At 38.4% G+C, this 18,693-nt stretch overlaps 1 protein-coding gene across 7 annotated transcripts in view; it reads left to right on the top strand.

Moving 5' to 3' along the window:
• celsr1a (cadherin EGF LAG seven-pass G-type receptor 1a) overlaps window positions 1-18,693 on the top strand; it is a 125,252-nt gene that overhangs the window by 75,348 nt on the left and 31,211 nt on the right. For all 7 annotated transcript variants that reach the window (XM_035957994.2, XM_035957993.2, XM_023291895.3 and 4 more), the window contains 8 exons: window positions 10,874-11,031; window positions 13,038-13,201; window positions 14,082-14,207; window positions 16,480-16,646; window positions 17,672-17,857; window positions 17,949-18,062; window positions 18,163-18,337; window positions 18,430-18,571. In XM_035957994.2, the coding sequence (XP_035813887.1) occupies window positions 10,874-11,031; window positions 13,038-13,201; window positions 14,082-14,207; window positions 16,480-16,646; window positions 17,672-17,857; window positions 17,949-18,062; window positions 18,163-18,337; window positions 18,430-18,571 (1,232 nt within the window). The remainder of the gene's footprint in view (window positions 1-10,873; window positions 11,032-13,037; window positions 13,202-14,081; window positions 14,208-16,479; window positions 16,647-17,671; window positions 17,858-17,948; window positions 18,063-18,162; window positions 18,338-18,429; window positions 18,572-18,693) is intronic.

The raw sequence follows: 18,693 nt of genomic DNA, 5'->3' as shown, positions 1-18,693 counted from the left end.
CTGTGGGAACAAATTTTATGTTTTTCAGTGAGAAAAGAACAATATTTCTCTACCTGAGAAATTTCATGACTGCTGCTTCTCCATATGTGTTTAAATGTTTAGACTTCTGCGTCTTTGTCTGTTTTGGCTCATTATCTCTGTCTTCCTGGAGGAGCCGCTCATATCTAAAAATGTTGCTACAGAAGCAGGAAGGACACAGTTGCAGCTCACCTGTCAGTTCCTGTAGACGTTTGTTCAGGTGAAATAAACCCGTATGATGTCTTGGCAGGCAGCTCTGCAGACACCCTGTGAGGTGTAATTGTGTTTTCTTTGGCAGCAGAGTGACGGACCGACTCACCGATTCTATCATTCTGGATTAACGACGCTCAGAATCATGCCAGACGTCTGTTGTAATGAACGCAGACGGCAAACGTCGCCTCTGTTTAGTCTTTCATTTCATTTTCGATCCTTCATCTCCTTTTGTGTCACACTGAGATCCTCAAAGGTTTCTGTTAATTGGAGAATTAACTCAATAATAGCGAGATATTAGATGAATGGAGCGAATGTCGACACCCAATTTAAGCCTTCTGAAGTTTTGGCAGGTGTCACCAAGTGTTTCTGCTACTGAAGGGTGTTTAATGCAGACATCTATGTGTGCGATCGTCTGCACTGGAAAAGGGAATGTTTTAAACAGTTTTAACCTAAATTTGTTGAACAGTTTACTGCTATTTGATGGATTTTCCCCGTTTTGTTAAAATATAGATAGTAGCTAGTCAAATCAGTGAACTTGAATTTCCATGTTAACTGTAAAAAAAAAAAAAAAAAATGTAAAAGATCTGTATGTAATGATCTAATATAATAGCTAAATAATGTCCACATTAAAAATCTGTTAGTTGATATAACGTAATTTGTTTATTTACAGTATCTGACTATGAAATTACAATTTTTTACTGCATTTAAATCTGCAAAAAAATCACTATTTTATTTGAAAGAAAATGTATGTATATTAAAGATTTAAAAATGGTAAATTTTTTTTACTCTTATTTTGCAGATATTTCCTGTTTTGTTACATTACAGGTAATAAGTAGTATGATCTCTAAATATACATGTTTGCTCTTAAAAAAAAAAAAAAACAAAACAGGCCAAAACTGAAACAGCAATATGTGCTTTTACAACATTTGACTGAAAAATTCCACGTTTTTTTTTTTTTTTACTGGATTTAAATCTATAATAAATAAATAAATCGATAAATAACATTAGCTTACAGATATTTGCCATTGTTTGAAAGATTATGTATACTAAAATAATGGTGGCTTTTTAAAAATGGTTCTACCAATTTTTTTTGCAACATTTGACTGTAAAAATTACACAATTTTTAATGTATTTAAATCAGCAAAAACACATTTTACAAGTTTTTTCTTTCAAAATTATTTTAAAGAAAAAATTATTTATATCAAGAATTTTAAAATAGTGTTTTTTAATTTTTTACAGTGTTTGACCCTAAAATTACACAGTTTTACTCAAAATGTAATTATTTTACATAATGTTGTCAGCTTTTTCACAGTTTTTATAGCTTTTGAATTTTACAGTATTCCACTGTTGCTTTAGTTGTTTTTTCTGGCAACCTTTCTGCCAGATTTTCACAGATTCTTTACAGATTTTTACTTTAACAGTGTAGCAGAGCGAACCAGTGAGAGCAGCAGATGTGTACAGTGTTGTGTCGTAGAGGAATGAAGATGAATCTGATAAATCTGTCACTACAACCCTCCTTCCTACATGACTCCTCTCTCTGCTGTGATGTGAAACAGTGTCGCTGAACGGAGGAAACTTCCCACAGCTCACCTAGCATGACCTAAACCTCTTATTAGCACTGAGACAGGCAGTCAGAGGAATTTCTGGGGTGGAAAGACGAGATAAAAGTGCTGATGAAGTGTAGAAATAAAGTTGGACTCGTCCTTATATTTTATAGCTGCTCTGTTTTCCTTCTCCTCCTCCTCTCGCCTCTCTGGCTCCAGTTCTTCTCTTATCTTTCCCCACTTATGTGTCTCTTATCTCGTATATGATCCCTATCAGCTCTGGCTTCATTGTGTCACTGCGTTTTACTGCTAAACATTAGCATCACTCCTGAGGATCTTGAATCACTTCATGTTTTCTCTCTGTGAGATAAAGATTAGATGGTCAGTGAACAGCTGCTGCCGCCTCACATTTAGATTCATGTTGTACTTTTAAGATTTTTAAGGATTACATATCATTTTTCTCCCACAAATACTAAGTTATGACAGAAGGGAATGTGGGTGTTTCACAGCTTATCAGCTAATAAATTAATCAGCAATATTTTTGTATTTCTTAAAATAAAAGTCAAGATTCACTGATTTGATCTGGTTTCGTTCCTCCTCTTTGACAGTAAACTGAATATATTTGGGTTGTGGACACAAAAAGACTTTTGAGGAGCTCATTTTGTGCTTTAAGAACCACTGCTCAACATTTTTCACCGTTTTTTGGCCATTTTGTAGTTCAAACAACTAATCAATTATTCAAGAAAATGAATGAAAACAATCATTAGCTGCAGCCCTGTTCACTGCCAGGCTAATAGTTGAAAATATTTATAGAATTTTGTTAGCTTGCAAACCAAAATTTAGATCATCTTAACATTTTTTTCTGCTATGGTTGCAGACTTGTGGATCACTGTTCACATTTGCACTGTTTGGAACTCCACTTGCCAACTTTTTAGTTTATTTTGTGGTAAAATTTGTGGCGCTGTTTGAATTCCCATTATACCCCAAAATGTAGCATACAGAAACTGAACAGTACAGTGGTTGACTTTAGAGGTTAGTTAGCAACTATTAATTTAATTAGCCAACTATTTTAACAATTGAAGAAATGGTTTGATTCATTTTTTAAAGAAAAAAACTAATCAAATGAAAACTCAAATAAAATCTGGAAAAACTCCACCATAAAAATGTGTTTTAAGAAGAGACTTCCAGAGTTCAAAAGCTGCTGCGTCTCCTTTAGTTTTCAGCAAGGCAAACTGGTGAACATGGTACTTACACATCAGAAAGCCTTGAAAGTAATTAATAAAATCTTGAAATCTGACCTAAAACAGTGTAAATCGGCTGAAGCAGGTGTATAGTTGTCGATAAGTGGACAATCTGAACACTACTATGATGTTATCGAGCTGCAACAGCTTCAAAATGTCCCAAATTATCCCATAATCTAGTTGAAGCTGCAAAAACTGTGCAAAAAATATCAAACCCTAAGCTAAAAGCAGGAAAACAGCTCCAGATTAACTAAGCAAAACATGTCAGAGACAAACCCTGACTGGAAACGCATGAATCCCATTTCTATCAGCATCCAGGCTGCTGTAGAAGAATTTTCTCAAACTGTTCCAGCTCGTATACGGTTACTGTTATCTCACTTTGTGTGTCGTCCACACATTTGTTTCACCTCTTGAAAGCTACGAACCAACAATGGCCGCTGTCCATCTGCTCCTCTGATAGATAGAAGACAGCAGTAACATATATGCTTGAACATCTCGGCTCTCTGGAAGCTATGTGTTTGAATAATTCACTCTTCTAGGTTTACGCAGCCGAAGGGCAGGTGAGGTAATGTGGACATGACGGTGTTTGTTGCAGCCGCAAGGAAGGTGGGACTCCAAAAAAAATCAGATGTTGGTTTTGGTTCGCTGCCTGGATTTACTTTGGCTCCTTTAACCGAAAGTTTTAAGACAACAAAAACACGTTTGGGCTTTTTTTTGTGGCTTAAATCGCCAAGAAACGGCGTTCAGACACCCATCGAGTGTAATATTCAGCTCAACAATGGTATTTCCTGTGGCGAGGCCGAATAAAAATAAAAGACTGTACGCCCCCTCTTCCTTTATGGTGAAAATGAACTGCGTTGGCCGTCTGCAACGCCGCTCGCTGCTTCCTGCGAACACACAAACACGAGTTCTTTCACTCAACACACACGCTCTAACGCACTCTGCAGATATCCTCCCCGAACACATATTTCCGAGTCATTATTTGCTCTTTTTGAAGGTGTTTTCTCGACCTGCTTGTAACTCAATCTGAGCATGTTGATCCCTGCTGCAGGGCTGCTTGAGTTATCATGTTTGGTTTGACAGGTGCTGACGGAGGTGTCCGTGTGCGGTAGGATTTTTTTTTTCGCATATTGCGGCCGCGTCCTCGTCTTTTGCGGCGAGCCGCGGGGATCAAGTGCGTTGCCATGGCTGCGGCAAGCCTATCGCCCCTGGAGACGACACCTTAAAGAGAGGGAATCTTAAGCAGCCGGGAGTCGGGCGGAGGGTAAATAGAAGACTCTCATGGGGCCCCTCGCAGCGAAGGGCCGGGCGAGCTTTAAAACCAGGGGTCAGGAAGAAGCCTGAAACTCTACACAGTCGTACAGGACGAGTTCACAGCTAACAGACGCTCTCAGTTCACTGTTCAGTTGTATTTGTGGCAGATTCATAAAAACAATCTGGGTTTGGATGGTTGGAATCACTCAAAAGATGTATATTTTGAAGACAAAGTGGTTCAAAGCTGTTTCTGTGTTTGCCTAAAGTATAAAGCTGTAGCTTTCTGATAGTTTTGGGCATCTTAGAGTAATTTCTGTCGCTTTCCAAAGCATCCCTGCACAACTAAACTGTATTTTGATTTACTTCATTTTGCATGAAACACAATTTTACTTTGTAGAAAAGGCTTCCAATTTGAAGGAACTCTAAGATCCATGTAAGAAAGTAGGAGGGGAGGAGGTTTTTTTTTCAGGATTTGCATCCAGTTTGGGATCATTATTCTTGCACTGAAGTTTTGTTTCCACTTGTTGTGGTGCTTATAACTTTCACTCCATGTTTGGTTACGCATATGCACCCAAACTAAGTAGATAAATTTATTTAAATTAAAAACTTCCCATTGGTAGCTACATGTTAGGAGCTCAGTTCATTTATAAGCACCGAAACTACATCAGTTATAACTAATGATTGCTTTCATTCGATTATTTTCTGGATGAATCTGTCAGCTATTTTCATCTGCAAAATTTCTAAAATGACGACAACATCATGGTTTGGGTTAAAATATGACCCTGTAATGTCACGTTTGAAGTTTTTCTTATATTCTGGATTAACAGGGTGACAAGTCCCACCATAACTGATATATAATTGAAGATACGTTGATTTGAAGTTTCCCTCAGATTGCAATTTAGTTGTACAGGGATGTAGTTTTGTGGAAACTGGCCAGTGAACACTTGATGGTGCAGTATAGGCGATGTTACCTTATAAGATGGGAATCTATGCACTTTCCTGTCTTTTCTGACCATTCACTGAACAAAAATGTCTAATATTCTTGAGCAAATGACCACGATCAACAAAGCTAGCTTAAAAAAAAGAAGTAGATATCTTTTTGGCAGTGGTGGTTTTCCTTTGACGCTGAGCAAACTGTCTTTTCGGGGCTGAAAAAGTTCCGATAAGCAGGAACATTCTGAGCAAAACTGTCTGCAAATGCTCCTCTTATGTCTGTATTTAAATGACATTACATTGCAAGACAGCTGAGATTTTTTTTTTGTACTTCATCTTCAAATGCAATAATTTTAAACACTTGGCCAGATAATATGTCATAAGATGTAGTTCTAAATCAGGAAAAAATACCGTCTAAGCCAAAAAGACAGCATTTGTGTGAAATCATGTGCGTTTATGATTTAAGAAGTTCACTATTTAAGCATTAAGACAGCTGTAATTTGTCTTTTGTGGTGTGAAATAGGTTTTCAGAATGTGGTTTTGCATAAGAAGCAGTTAATAGATGTGGGCATCGTTGTATTCAGTAAAATAACAGAAGAATTTCTTGACAAAAAAGTGGTGACATGGCAAGACCGACTTTTTCTCTTTGTGTTTATGCTTCTTCCTAATTGTGTTAATATCGGCTATATGTTACATACAAATTACATGCAGTTTTCCACTTACTGTGACTGTATCTGTGTGTGTTGGTTCATCAGTTAACAGCAGCTCTCCTGAGGATTTAACTTGCGGGTCCATTATGTTCAATATCTGGGTATCTGTCGCTCTCTCTCCTGTTTGGCTTCTTATCTTTCCCCGTCTTTATCTCATCTTCCTCGCTCGGCTGAGCTCAAAAGAAACGATCAGACTGCAGTCAGAGTTACTACACGTTCAGAAAAACTGCCTTTTGATGCCCTCAAACCATTTATTCACGAATGCTGTTGCACTTTCTCGCTGGTTTTGTCATTTTCCCACTGGAAAGAAATTTGAGTCATTGTTTGACTCAGTCGTTTGAATTTTTAAATCTTACATTACTGCAGTAGTTGAATGGAAAATTTTGGACATGATTGGAAGGGTGCCGACAAGAAAAGGTAAAAACACAAAAGTGAACGAGAGAGACATTATGTGTGCGATTTATTGAAGTTTTTTCCTCCTTTATCTGATTTTAGACAATTTTTTCCCTCCTCAGGAGCATTTTAGCTCATAGTTTGCGGCACTTTTAACTTGTGTTTCTGTGCTTTAAGTGTATTTTCCCTCTCAACCGCTGAATTTCTTTGACTGTTGGTGTTTCATTTTTCTCTCTGCCAGCATTTTCTACACTTTTAGGCCATGAGTTTTGCTGCTTTTCAGAACAAAATGTCTTTTGTTAAGCCAACAAAAGACATTCATGCACATTTCACAGCAGTATTAAAGCGTTAAAGACACTTGTAATGATCAGGGATGTTTTTAAAATACGAGTTGAAGCGCTGCTGCAGAACAACAGTAGGACAGGAAGAGTTACCTGGCTGTCTGGTGTCTGCGGTTGCCATGGTGACATCAGGAGGTGGGGGTTGACGTACACCTGGATTTACCTGCGCTGGGGGTTAACTGGCAGGTCGCCAGGGACGGGGTGCGGTTTCCTACCAGCATGATTGCTATACAAGTTCCACATACAAGGTGATTATAGGTTACTGACACACGTTGGTGAGGCTATAGGTGTTTTATGCAGGCGCTGCGAATGAACAGCATGACTCAGTATGCGTCAGTCACGTTTTTTAGAGTAGAATTTTAACTGTCATGATTAAAAATGAACATTAAAGATGCAAAAATGAGCCAGTTAGTGTTTTTTCAAGCAAATAAAAATCAAACTTTTGATGATTCTAGTTGCTCAAATGTGAGAATCTTCTGCTTTTTCGTGGTCATACATTGTTGTGTTTTGGGTTTTGGACTGTTTACTGGACAACAAAAGACACTTGATGACATTTCCATGGACGTAGGGGAATTTTGATTTACTTTTTTTCACTGTTTATGATATTTTATAAACCAAGTAATTTGTCTATTAACCCTCTGAACTAGAGGTCGACCGATATGGGATTTTCAAAGGCCGATGCCGATACCGATTTTTAAAATAATTTTCAGCCGATGGCCGATATCTAAAGCCGATTGTAGAAGCCAATTTTTAAAGCCGATATCCTTTTTTTTTTTTTAAAGCACATCGATTACAAAAGGCAATTTAAACACTAAAAGTATATACATGTATATATTATAAATTAAATACACTAGTAGAACTCTAACATTTATTGAACACAAAAAGTGAAAAAGTACAATAACATAAAGAAAATACTTAAAGTTTACAAAAAATACAATTAAAAAGTAACCTGAAAGTGGTTAGGGTTAGGCTTGTTGTTGCCTGGCTCACTCGCTCCGCTCATGCTCCGCTCTCTGAGTGCCGGGGGTCCTTCTAAGGGAAAAGCGGTCGCGGCAGCTGCCCGTACGGGTGCCTGATCACAAATGGGCTTTTTATTTGTAAATATCGGCCGATGGCCGATATTGAAAAAAGTCCATATATCGGCCCAAAATATCGGCCAGCCGATATATCGGTCTACCTCTACTCTGAACCCCAAGCAAGTCCCACAGTAGGCGTTTTTTTTTTTTGCTCCTGTCACATTTTTACTCACTGTGGACTCATTTTTCACTGCAGTATAAAGTTCTGCACCTCCATGGAAACAGAACAACCATGACTATAAGAAGAAAATAACTTACAGATGTTTTCTGTGCAGTATGTCACAGTCATAGTGGCATAAATCACAATTAAAGTAAAAACTAAGTGGAATTTCTTTGATTATTTATTTTACAAAACTAAATTTAAAAAATGGAATCAACATGTACAGCATTTTTTCAAGGACCCATAAGTGTTATTGATAAAAGAGAAATGAGAAAAATTATTTCTGTGTATACTTTGCATATTTATTTTTTTTCCATACTTAGTTTCCTATCAGCTTTGTTTATACACACTCTGCAGTTCAACTGAGTTCAACCAAAAAATCCCTGAATTTTTATCACATGACTATTTATCACAACTGGGCATCTGAAGGCTTCACATTTGTGCCACTGAGCAGAGAATTTTTTGTTTTTTACAGAATCTGGTTAGTGCAAATGGTTTGTTTTTGGTGAATTTAAAATGTAAAAAATGTGATCTTTACGAAATATCACATTTTTAGCTTTGGTTGAGTACACCACAGATGAGTAGTGGAAGAACTGTTCAAAAGTTCAAAGTCTGACAGTCTCTTTCGCTTTCACAGTTTCTGGTGAAGACAAATGGTGTCAGTTTTGTGATTTCTTCAGGATAATATGCCTTTCAAACAATCCTGCAGGTTTTAGGGTTTAGAGTTAAGGGGGAAAAAAGAGAACAAATAACCGTTCAAATGAGATTAGATATGAAAGAGAAAGAAAACACCACTGGCGTCAGAGGTGTTGTACTTCCTGTATGTCTTTTGGAAAGTGTGAAAGCAATTTTTTGTAGGATCCATGGAAACAGGGCAGCGACAAACCACAATAAAACTCCCAGTGGGTTAGAAACTGTGGCTGGACCGGAGCCCACCTGGGCCAAAACAGCAGCAGAGCAGAACTCTGCTGCTGTTTTTTTTTTTTTCTTGCTGTTTTCTCTTTTGTCTCTTATTTTCTGGTTAGTCCACTTCCCTATTTTTGTCTGTCGTGCTTTCTTTCCTATTTTTCGCCCTCTTTTTTCCTTCCTTTGTTCGCCTTGTCTCTGCCCCAGCGGTATCACATTACTCTAATCCTATTTATGTAGGAGACAAATACATGAGCACACACACTGTTTCTACTCTTTTTCTCTCCTCGTCTGTTGATTTGCGTTCCATTTTCTCAAATCAACAAATTTCCTGAAGTAAGCTGACCTAAAGCATTCATTTAATCGTTTTTTTTGTCTTTTATTTTTGAATATGGAGCTGTATTTGTGCACCATCTTAGTCTCTCCTGCTGTTGTATAGCTGTAAAACTCGTTTTTTTTTTTTTTTTATGTAGATGCTTCTCTGGAATGTGTGTTTATTACAGTCTAGATGTTTAGTTCTTTGTCAGGAGAGAAAGCAGAATGATTTCAAGTGACTCATAAAGTAAAAAGTGTCATTTTACTGGAACTGTGTTGGAAAAAATTGCCATCAACTATACTTATCCCGAAGAGAAGTGTTCTTTTTATGATTAGTGGAAGCATTTTCTGTTTCGAACACTGCTCCTGTGCCACAATTGTGAAGGAAACGCTCCACTGAACTTCGCTCTCAGGTTGGATATTAGAAAAAAACTAAAGCGATTTGGTGGCCTGATTTTCTAAGCTGATCCACATTTTCTCAGATCAGCGTTCGCCGGCTGCAGGCCTTGATGGAGGAATTAGCCTACTTTGTAATCATTAGGTGTGAGCTAAACGCACAATGGGGCTTTTTGTCATTTTTAAGCCCAGCGAGGCCTCTGCGCTCGCGCTCCAAGTCTGCTAAAGTCAAGCTAGACGCTGTTTGTGTAGCGCTGACCCACACCGATCGCGCTGCTGGTCACTGCCAACTTTCTCAGATTGGATGAAATAGAAAGAAAGAAACAACACATTAAATATTTTAGCTAAATTCACTTAGTCGAGGTAATGTCCCACAACAATGCACTGTAAGGAAGATAATTTTCACACTAAAGGTTTCACATTTGTGGAGTTTTTTTAAAAGCTAATGATTTTTTTGTCAATTTTTTACATGAAATATGTAAAATTAAGTGCTTTTCATGAAATATCACATTTTAAAGCTTAGATTTAGTTATTTTTTAGCTAGTTTTACAACAGAATAGCACATAGTGTAGATATTTTGCGACACAAATTTTGTATGTTTCCATATCGTCTCTTAACTGCTTTGTGTAAATACAGCCTGCAGTTCAGTTTACTTTAAAAGTCTGTGATTTTTTTTGTCATGTGACTATGTGTCACAAAAGGCTTCGCATTTGTGCTATCAAGAGCAGACTTTTTGTGTTTAAATGAGATATGTGAATTAAATTTAGATTAAATGTCACAATTTTAAGCTGAGATTTATTTTTGGTTAATTTTCCAACAGAATGTCATATACTGTGGATATTTTGCAACATTGATTTTGTTTCCATAGTTGTCTCGTCATACTAAGTGTTTTTTGTGTAAGCACAGCCTGCAGTTCAACCGAGTTTAGTCAAAAAGTCCTTGATTTTTTGCTTTGCAACTGTTTATCGCAACTGAGTCACTAAAGACTTCATATTTGTCCCAGGGAGCACAGATTTTTTTCATTTTTACAGAATCCAGTTAAAGCAAATAGTTTATTTTGGGTACATTTTTAAGTGAGACTAGTAGAATAAAGTGATTTTGATTCAATATCCAACATTTAAGCTGGGATTTGATGACGTTTTCCAACAGAATGTCACAGATGACTAGTTCATGGACCATTACAAAGATGAAAATCCAGCCATTCTTTTGGTTTTAAGAGTTTCTGGCTGAGACAAAAGGTGTAAAGTTGGCATTTTTTGGGGTTCAGTTTGAACACTCATGCAGGCAAAAAGAGACAATCGATGTTCTTTGTTATAGCAGAGAAACTCTATATTCTTGTATTTTAAACAGCTTTGTGTTATTTTATTTCTCAGCCTAACATCGGCCGCCTGGGCATCCCTCATGGACCCTCTGGAGAGAAGGTGGCCATGGTCGCCGTGGACGACTGCGACATCTCCATGGCGATTCGCTTCGGAAAGCAGATCGGCAACTACTCCTGCGCCGCTCAGGGCACCCAGACCGGACAGAAGAAGTAAGATGGAAAAACTTTACGCTCTCCGCTGCACCCAAACCAGTCAGAAGCATATCTTGTACCTTCGGGGGGCTCCGTTAAATTACCTTCATTACAGCAGATTACACAACTGGCTTTCTATTGTTCGATCCTCCTTTTATCTTTCTAATCTCTGCTCATCCTCGTGGCCTCTCTGCTGTCAGACGTGACAACCAAGCTAAAAGCTTAACTCAACACGGGCTTTAAAGGATTTACTGTGTGTTTACTACACACTAACCAATTTTTTATTTTTACAATGTGACAGTTTTTTTTGTTTTTTTTTAATGAGTCTTTAGTGGAGTCGGCGTGCTGGGACACATTCAGTAAGTGGAGGGTGGAGACGGAGAAAGCTTGAGAAGAGAGTTAATGAGGTTACATTCCTTCAGAAACCTGCTGCAGATGATGCTTTAACTGTGTCACGCTGCAAAATTCAAACATGGTGTGCACACCTGCAAAAGTGTCCAACTAAAGCACAAGCCAGAAAGTCTCAGTTTGGGCAAAAACCTTTAACCTCTCTTGCAACAATATATAACTTCAAAACAGTCGGTCCAGCTACCAAAAGACACTTACTAAGTGATTTTGTTGTGGGTTTCAGGAGTACGTCAGTATTTAATATTTCCATTGACTTGGAATACAAATGTCCTTGAAACAGAGCGACTAGAGTTAAAATACACTAAGTTGACCCTCTGCACCACGCACAGTTTTGGGGCTTTTCTTTGCCCCTGTTACAATTTTTTTTCTGACTGTTGGCTCTTTTCACTGCAGTAAAATATAACTTTAACTAATATAATCAAGAGAGAAGTCAAAAATGTCTTTGTATGCAGTGTTATAAAATTATAATGCTAGAAATCATAAAAAAGAATAAACAAAATCTGAGTTTCTTTGATTATTTATTTTAGAAAAATTGCAAAAACAAAAACCTGGAATCAACATATACATTTTTCAAAATAGTACTACTACTAATACTTAGATTTTTCATTTGTTTTAACACTTATTTCCTATCTGCTTTGAGTACACTGCCTGCAGTTCAGCTGAAAAGTCTCAGAATTTTTATCACTTGACTGTTGGTTGCTGCTAAGTCACTAACAGTTTGACAGTTGTGCTGAAAACTATGAAGTATTTTGCTTTTTACATAATCTTGTCGGCACCAGAGGTTTACTTTTTATAAATGTTTTTAACTTATATAAATCAAGTTATATTCAAGGCATGCAGAATAACAGAATTTTGATATAATGTCACAATTTTATGTTTGGATTTAGATCATCTTGCCGACAGATGAGTAGTTCAAGAACCATCATAAAATTCTAGATCTCATGAGTTGTAAATCCCACCATATATTTCAACATATATTTCTCTGTCACACTTGGAAAGTGAATAAATCACATTGTTCATATTCATGCATACATATTCTTACTGAATTATTTGGGAAACAGTGCAGCAGTGTTTTTGCAGAACGGCTCAGTAAAGAAATCTCTGTTTTTGTGGTGAGAAACAGCTTACTGATTCCAGTAAGACTCCTTCATTCAGTTCTTCATGTTCCCAGCAGAGGAACGCTGTTTGTGCTACATACGTGAACTCTTGCATGTTTTTTTTGTGCTGTGTTGCACCACATTAAGTCCACATTAAAGCCCTTTGGTGTTTGATGTTGAGTGTTTCAGAAGCTCTAAGTGTAATCAGCTTCCTCAGAGAGTGAGTATGTTAAACCTGAGTGAAATGCTAACAGCAGCCTTGTGACGGCTTAAAACCTTACTTCAGATACATCACATACTGAGGGTCACAGTTTCTGGGGTCAGTTGAGGACACTGATGACACAGGTCAGGATTTATTTACTATTTAAATTCTTAATTATCAATATTGCCAAAGTGTGTGTCCATATGAGCTTCTTACACCCCTGTTTATGAATGATCCAAGCATTTATCATGATCAGATATTGAGTTTTAAAGGATACTGCTTTCATTTTTGCTTTTTTTCGTCCGTGTCTGCTTCAGGTCGCTGGACTTGACTGGACCTCTGTTGCTCGGTGGAGTTCCCAACCTGCCCGAGGACTTTCCAGTCAGGAACAGAGACTTCGTGGGCTGCATGAGAAACCTGAGCATCGACAGCAAACCTATCGACATGGCGAGCTACGTCGCTAATAACGGCACCACAGCAGGTTCGATGTTCACTCAGCAGTAGTCCATTCCTCAAGTCTCAGGATCAAGTTATGCACCAACTTTCCAAGATTTTCAAGGACAAACAGTCATAAAACAACCAAATTCAACTCTGAAACAGACAAATTGCACAGAAATATACATTTAACACACAGATAATATATATATATTTTCTGTGTTTTTATGTGTTATTTGATCAGTAGACTAAAACTGACATTACTTATTTCTCTGATAAACTGTCCTTCTGATTTAAATCCTCAGTAGGAAGTCATATACTAACTTTTCAGGACTTTCAAGGGCAAGCAGTCATGATAAAAAGCCTAATTCACCACCTAAACAGACTTTTTCTGCACAGAAATACACATTTAATCCATAGATGATAATATATTTTCTGTTTTTATGTTCCCGTCAGTCAGTAGACTTAAACCGGAGCAGCAGAAACATTCCTCATTTCTCAGACACACTCTCCTGTTGATTAAAAATAGTCAGGAATAAGTTATATACCAACTTTCCGGGATTTTCAAGGGCACAACAGTTATGAAACAGCCTAATTCAGCATTTAAACTGACTTAAAACTGACAAATTAGAGTTTTTCTACATAGAAACACACATTTAGCACGCTGATGACAATATATTTTATTTGTTTTTATGTATTATTGACTCAATAGACATAAACTGATGTTTTTCATTTCTCTCCTGCTGAGTAAAATTCTCAAAACAAAATTAAATACTAACTTCCCAGGATTTTCAAAGGCATGAAACAGCCTGATTTAGCACAGAGACAGACTTAGAGCTGACTTATTTGGATTTTTCCTGCAGCATTTTAAAAGAAAAAGATGGTAACACAAGATTATAACATATTTTTATGTGTTTAACGTCCAGGTTGTGCAGCAAAGAAAAACTTCTGCACAAATGAAGTGTGTCAGAACGGAGGAGTGTGCGTCAGCAGGTGGAACACCTACAGCTGCGACTGTCCGACCGGCTACGGGGGCAAAAACTGCGAACAAGGTAAGAAACATGCAAGTTTTTTGCACAGTGCAGAGTGTGATTTAGTAATTAAACCACCACAAAGTAAATAGAGCTCATGCTGAGGATGTTTGCTTTCACATTTATACGATCTTACGTTCATAAAAAGACACGTTGCGGGCTCATGTGTGTTTACATTCAGTGGTAGTGTCTTCTAGAAAATAGTGTGCGTTTGGGAGATCAAATGGGATTAGAGAAAACCCTGCCCTGACTCATTCTGACTCATGGAAAGTCACAGTGAAGACGAGGCCTCTGCCCGCTATTGTTGAGTCGCTAAACATGGCCTCAGGTTTGGAGTTTTTTGGACAAAGAACAAACTCTGACTCACTTGTCAAAATGTGGTGGGATGAAACAAACAAAAAAAAAATACACTGACCCAACAAGCAGCTCGTGTATACATTAGACGGTGTACATGTACATAGATAAACAGCGAGGGGTCATTAATTTCCTTGTTAGCGAAGGTAACTTAAAAGCATTTCTGGGGCAACGGTGTTGTTATTTACACTCCATAAGCCCCTCTCATGTTCTGCTGGCAGTAAGCAGAGAACTTTGATTTGTTGCTTCAGGGCGAGCTTCCAGACAATGTGTGAACGTGTGAATACCTTCTTGTGTTATGAGGTAGCCGCCCAGCCAGTGCCAGGCCGCGGTATCCAGTATCTGAACGGGGCCGGGATCACAGCGAGCTGGGAAGAGCTTCTTGGCCGCCATGCCGCTTGTTGACATGTTCGGTTTGAGGCTTCACACTGTTTCGCTGCCATGTGAGAAACAGGAGATTTCTCATTGTGTGTAAATTACGCTGCCAAAATCATCCAGACTGGACGGACATGAAACCCAATGGAAGTCACCTACCGGGCTTAGTTTTCTCCTTTTCTTTTTAAGATCATTCTGTTGGAATTATAGTTGTGTTAGATCAGGTTGCAGTTGACACCAGTTTTAAAGAAAATGAACCACATATTTTTGGCTGACTATAAACACATAATAAACTGGAAACCATTTCTGAAGTCTGGATCTCTGGACTCGTGTCAGTCAAGATAGTAAACTTTTTGAGCTCCAAAACCCACCAGTGGGTTTGAAAGACGTTATTTTAAAAATAAACAGTCAAAATTATACTAATCATCAGAGCTAGAAACTGAAAAAAAATGAAAAAATCTTAAGATTTTTAATTTTCCTTGAGCTGCTCATCTGTAGCATACTGTTTATTGGCAAAATGATCCACATCTAAACTTCAAACTGTGATAATTCATCAAAATCACTTACTGTAAGTAAAAATAAATAAATAAATCATTTGCTGTAACCAAATTTGTTGAAAAACGAAAAAAAATTTGCATTCTTTGACGCAACTGTGAAGCTATTCATGACTCACCTGCAACCAACAGTCACATAAAAAAATGAAAGGGATTTTTTTCATATGAACTGCAGGCAGTGTAACTCAGAGCAGATATTAGACAAGAATGGAAACAAATTAAAATGTGAAAAATAAAATATCTATAGCATGTAGAGCTGTTTTTTTTCCAGTGCTGAAAAACTAAGAAAAAAAGAAAGGTGAGGTTTAAAATTGCAAAATGATGAATGCTTAGAAAATATAAAGCCGCTTTTCAGATTTAACCCCCCTAAGAATTGTCTAGTTTACTGACAGAGTTTTATGCGTATTAAGTGAAGTTCTGGCTCTTGCTAAAGTCATTGAAAACTGTAGAGTGACTGTTCTTACATGTAGTTTAAGCTTCAGCAAAGTAGTCGGACTAAAACTTCTAAAGTTACTTGCTACCTGGAACAAATATGTGCTTTGTCTCGTAATTACAGCTTGTGTATGAGTGTATTTGGGAAGACTTTGGTTCAAATATGTGCCCTGAGGAGCAGAGAACATACAGATTGTGCAGTATACGATGAGGATTATACAGGAGGAAGCTCTACTGAAAGATTGACCACTGCTTTGTGCAAAGAGGTCTCGACATCTACGAGAGCTTATGCAGAATGCGTCACGTCTGTGGGATTTTGTGAGGATTTTCAGGAACGTCTCCAGACACCGGATGTCTGTTTAATAATTACTTAGAAGTAATCCTTTACAGGAAAAAACTTGATTGTATCTGTAACAGCTCCCTTTCTTTTAGATGTACTATGAAATTTTGCCTTCAGTGACCTGAATTTTTCGTAAAATGCTCCTCACAGCATCGTTAAACTCATTTAAAGTTGAACTTTAATCAAGATTTTACCACAGTCTGATTCTTTTTCCTCCTCCTGTCCCGTCTTTTTCCAGTGATGCCGTCTCCTCAGTTCTTTGACGGCCAGGCTCTGGTGTCCTGGAGCGATCCAGACATCACCGTGGCTGTTCCCTGGTACATGGGCCTCATGTTCCGGACCAGGCAGCCTGCCGGGACCCTGATGCAGGCCAATGCTGGACCCTCATCCACCATCAATCTCATGGTGAGATACAGCTTGTTACAAAAACACATCATCAGCATACAGTGTATTTATTCTGAAATGTATATTTTCATAGCTGACGTAAAGGTCCAATGGCTGAACATCCACTCTGTCTTAAAAAGCTGGAGTTTTAAAAGAAAAGCTCGAAGAATATGAAGACACTATTGCCATTTCTCTAGCCCAAGATAAGTAGATAGCCTTCCAGCTTTACAGTTTACAGTTTTATTGAATTCTGTGTAAAAAGTGAAGAACTAACCGTCATTGAGCTAAAGATGTGCATTACCAGCAGGCATGTGTAGCTGCCTCGCTGTCCAGCAGGTTTATTTATTTTCTACAGCTGCTTCTGTTTACTCTAAAATATCTCAGCCACGAGCAAAAAAAAAACACCAGATGTTCTGCTGTTGGTTTCAAGAGTGAACACGAGAGTCTTCATGCACTCCCAGTATCTGAGGAACTGAAGATCAACTGGATTACTTTTATTTGTGATGGCAACGTCAGCACAAAAATTGTAAAATCCTTACTGTTAGCACGTTGGTAATATGGCTAATGTTACCATTAGCTTTGTTTGTACACCGACCTATCAGAGCTCTGTGGAAACTGTACAGCTGAGCAATACTTAAAGATGATGGCAATTTTAAGACTGATTTACTTCTGTGAAATCTAAACTCATTCTGTGTTTAGATCTGCTTGTTTCTTCAGAGGGAGTTTTCTTCCTGAAGGACATGTGGACAGCTGTCGTTCAGCTGCATTTAAAGCTACAGAAACTAAAACAGTCCAATTAGGACAGAACAAAAACCCAGAGTTACATAGTCATGATAAAATAAACCATGCTTGCAGTATTTTGAGCTTAAAATTTTAAAGACACATGCTGGGATCATATGAGACTTTCATTAATTTGCTGAAAAGGAGCACAATATGGGACCTTTAAGAAACTTTTAGTGAGCAAATTCAAATCGCCAAAGGGCCAAGAGGCTGTAAAGTTGAAGTTGCAGTCTTGTCATTAGATTTTCCCTCTTCCTATCATACAGGTGAGTGAGCAGCAGGTCCGTATGGAAGTGTTGCTGAGGCAGCACCTAGTGGCGTCACTGACCTTCCCTCAGGTTCGTGTCAATGACGGCGAGTGGCACCACTTACTGGTCGAATTGAGAAGCATCAAAGATGGAAAAGACATCAAATACATGGCTGCTGTGTCCCTGGATTACGGCATGTACCAGGTACGGGACATATTACATCACCAGGTGTGTAGGTTTCACAGAAAGTGATGAAATAAAAGTGAAAATCTGACAATTCTGTATTGTTAAGCAGAAGTCGGTGGAGATTGGTAATGAGCTGCCAGGTCTGAAGCTGCAAACTCTTCATGTTGGAGGTTTACCTGGAGAAGGAAACCATGTCAACAAAGGATTTGTTGGCTGCATACAGGTGGGTGTCTGAGTGCCCTCCAAAATAAAACATTGTTCCTCAGTGTTTTTCTGTTCTTTGTCTTTACCTGCCCTCTGTTTTTCTGTGTGCTCTCCATCAGGGGGTCCGTATGGGAGAGACGTCCACCAACGTGGCCAACATCAACATGGCTCAGGGCCTGAAGATCCGTGTTGAAGACGGCTGTGACCTCGCCGACCCCTGCGACTCCAACATCTGTCCTGAGAACAGCCACTGCAGCGACGACTGGAGCACCCACACCTGTGTCTGCGATCCAGGTGACACCCACATCCGTAAACCCTGACTACCTTTACAAACACTAAGCCAGATTCTGGGTGTCATTTATCCTTTTTAACTGTCTGTCCTGCAGGTTATTTCGGTAAAGAGTGTGTGGATGCTTGTCAGCTCAATCCTTGCGAGCACGTTTCCACTTGTGTCCGCAAACCGAGCTCCTCCCACGGCTACACCTGTGACTGTGGACAGAATTTCTACGGCCAGTACTGTGAAAACAAGTAAGGCTTCTTCTACTATGTGTATTTCTCTGCTGTACTCGTTTAAATGTAAAACATGTTGGATTGGGGAAGCATTACAGTTACCTACAGACCTTCATGCAGGAATCTCTCAAAAGCTGGGA

Source organism: Amphiprion ocellaris, chromosome 21 (assembly GCF_022539595.1).
Source record: "Amphiprion ocellaris isolate individual 3 ecotype Okinawa chromosome 21, ASM2253959v1, whole genome shotgun sequence".
Taxonomy (NCBI): domain Eukaryota; kingdom Metazoa; phylum Chordata; class Actinopteri; family Pomacentridae; genus Amphiprion; species Amphiprion ocellaris.
This window is presented reverse-complemented; position numbering and strand designations above follow the sequence as displayed.